This window comes from Diabrotica virgifera, chromosome 3, assembly GCF_917563875.1.
Source record: "Diabrotica virgifera virgifera chromosome 3, PGI_DIABVI_V3a".
Taxonomy (NCBI): domain Eukaryota; kingdom Metazoa; phylum Arthropoda; class Insecta; order Coleoptera; family Chrysomelidae; genus Diabrotica; species Diabrotica virgifera.
In genome coordinates, this window is record NC_065445.1 from 187,410,472 (window position 1) to 187,413,264 (window position 2,793).

The 2,793-nt window shown below is 33.3% G+C and overlaps 1 protein-coding gene across 2 annotated transcripts in view; it reads left to right on the forward strand.

The window, feature by feature from the left end:
* Window positions 1–1,196: 1,196 nt before the first annotated feature.
* LOC126882257 (zinc finger protein 493-like) overlaps window positions 1,197–2,793 on the forward strand; it is a 78,444-nt gene continuing 76,847 nt past the window's right edge. Inside the window, exon 1 of one of the 2 annotated variants that reach the window (XM_050647083.1) lies at window positions 1,197–1,811. In XM_050647083.1, coding sequence (XP_050503040.1) covers window positions 1,577–1,811 — 235 coding nt within the window. In that variant the 5' untranslated portion in view covers window positions 1,197–1,576. The remainder of the gene's footprint in view (window positions 1,812–2,793) is intronic. The other variant, XM_050647082.1, reaches the window with a different exon arrangement.

Sequence of the window (2,793 nt, forward strand, 5' to 3'; positions counted from 1 at the left end):
AAAAAAGTTAACCTCTATGTAAATTAATGTTGTAGATGCACAATAACCGAGAACGAGAAGCTGTCCGGTAACGGGAACGGGAAAGTTGACCATGTTTTAACTTTCTCATTCCCGTTATATTCCCGGAACCAATCAGAAGGCAGTATTAAAAATACTGTCAAATGTCCAATAAAAATTTGTTATTAGAAGTGTGTGATCAAGTTTTAGTGACAATTTTTATACATTTTGCATTAAAATAAATGACGAACGATTGATTTCTTTATTGGAAAAATGTCCTCATCCGTATGATTGATGTAGATAATAAATTAGATACAATAATAATATAAATATTTGAATGATATGCTTTTTATCTTTATACTGACAAACCTTTGCGATTGCACACATATTGTGTAAATTAGTTCCAAGATTATAAAAAACGAAAATATTATAAAAGCTCGTCATCAAATAAATCCATATTTTTAGAGTTAACAGACATGTTCTTTTAATAAAATTAGAAAAAGATCGTTCCACAAAATTTATTTTGAGAAGAAAAATAATTAATAGCACAAGTGACAGTAACACAAAACAGCTGTTTACCATTTAATTGTGAATCTGCTGATGCTTTCAGTTTCCGTTCTCGTTCCCGTTCCCGGTCAATTGTGCAGCCGCCTATAAACGTCAAAGTCCTGAATGCACTATGACTTATTACAGTTGTCAAGTCAAAGTCAAAATTGAGAATTTTTATTTTTGTGCATTTTTCCCAGTGTTGCCATTGGTAGCGACTTATCGCGAAAATAGCACTTTGTGTTTTGCGACGTAACAGCGATTTACAAAAAAAAGCCATTTTGTAGCGACTTTCTGGAGCATAAAATAAAATATATCATATTTAGTTTAAAAAATACAATACACTACAAAAAGCAATTATTGTATTTTTCGAAGTCCAATTATATTATATGACCATGAATTGATTTATTTGATATTTAAATCTGATTTATTTAAGAGCGTGGTGCTACTGATTACCAATTGCCTTGTAATCTGACAGTTTTTGTTTTGCGCTTCTTTTTATTCGGGACTTCCCCGGAATACATCTACATGGTACAACAACTTTTTTATTTGCATACTTATTTGCGTATCTTTTTAACCCGTTTTGATTCAACATGGCGGCTGCGCATGCGCGTGCCACATAATAAGTGACACGCGCATGCGCATGTGATGATTTACCGATGTATCAAAAACATTGATGTATAGAAAAAAATGATCGAAAAACATCCATGCAAGCTTTCCGCTTGATGTATCGCAAAATACATCGATGTATATTTGAAATGAACACCTCTACCCCCCCCCCAATTCGCTTTTCAGCAATGCAAGGATACGTAGCGACATTGTAGCGACTTTTTTTACCGCTATATGGGAATGGGGATTTTCATTCTTCTCTACCTGGCAACACTGATTTTTCCATTTTTGTATGATTTCTGTATTTATCGATCTTCGATGTGGTTTTGGGATTTTGGGGTTTATAAACAGTATTTTATACTTAGTTTAAGTATTGTCCATTTCATAGTGTAAAATACATAAGACGTGATTAAAATCAAATGAAATGGAAGTAAAACAAGAATATGGTGAAGACGCCCGTAAAGCAGAAATATATTCTAATAACATAGATGACGATGCTCTTTTAAATACCCTTAAATGTGAAATTAAAAAGGAGCCCAGTAGAGAAAGTACAGATGGCACTTTTGATTATTTAGACTTAAAAGAATTCCCTATAAAGACTGAAGCAAAAGATGAAAGTGAACTTTGGCAATTTGAAGAAAAACAAAATAATCAAAAGGGTAAGTAAATAACAATAATTATTGTAATACCCCATTTAAAGTGCTCATGTATCTTACTTACTTATCCTCTTCGTGCCCACTGGAACATAACTTAGGGCATCTACTGTCACTCTCCATTTTTGCTAATCTTGTGCTGTTTTTGATTGTCTGACTTCTTTCCAGGTTATGCCGACGTTTTCTGCTTCTTTAATAATTGTTTTCTTCCATGTATTTATCAGTCTCCCATGTTTCCGTTTTCCTGGAGGTTGGGATTCCCATGCTTGTTTTGTTATGGTTTCTGCAGAGTAAGGCTGAACCATTTCCATCTTCTCATTCTTATTTCTTTATGAATTGGTTCATGTTTAGTTTTTTTTTTTCATAAGCTTGGGCCAAAATATTCTTAGAATTTTTCTTAACATGTTGAACGCTGTAATGTACCTATATAATATTACGGCTCTCTGGGCCGACTTAGCCGTAGTCCATACAGTATAGCAGTCACTGCGAAGCAAGTGTGATTTGTGAGGCCCTGTAAGTAAAATACAAGAATAAATGCTGATAACAGCGCACTTACTCCTATCTTCAACAATATTGGTCTTGCTCAGAACAATGTGGTGAAGATATTACGAGGGCAGACATCTGATGGTAAAAACAGGCCAATAAAATTTGTAACCTAAAACCATCATTTAATTAACTACAATTTTAAATTAAAAAATTCAGTTGACATTCTGTTTATTCAATGTTCACTTTCTGAAGTCTTTAAGTCTAGAAATGGTCTCAAGGATAAACTCAGTTATGGCCCTGATAATATTCTAACACATGTTTCTTAAAAAGATGTGTCTACAGTTTACCTAAACTTTTACATGTATTATTTAATTTATCTTTCAGACTACATACTTTCCCTAGTAAGTGGAGTGACAGTTATATAACCCTGGTATTTAAAACTGGTGACAGAGACAATATAAATAATTATAGGCCTGTTGTTATGTTATCTGCCATACCCAAA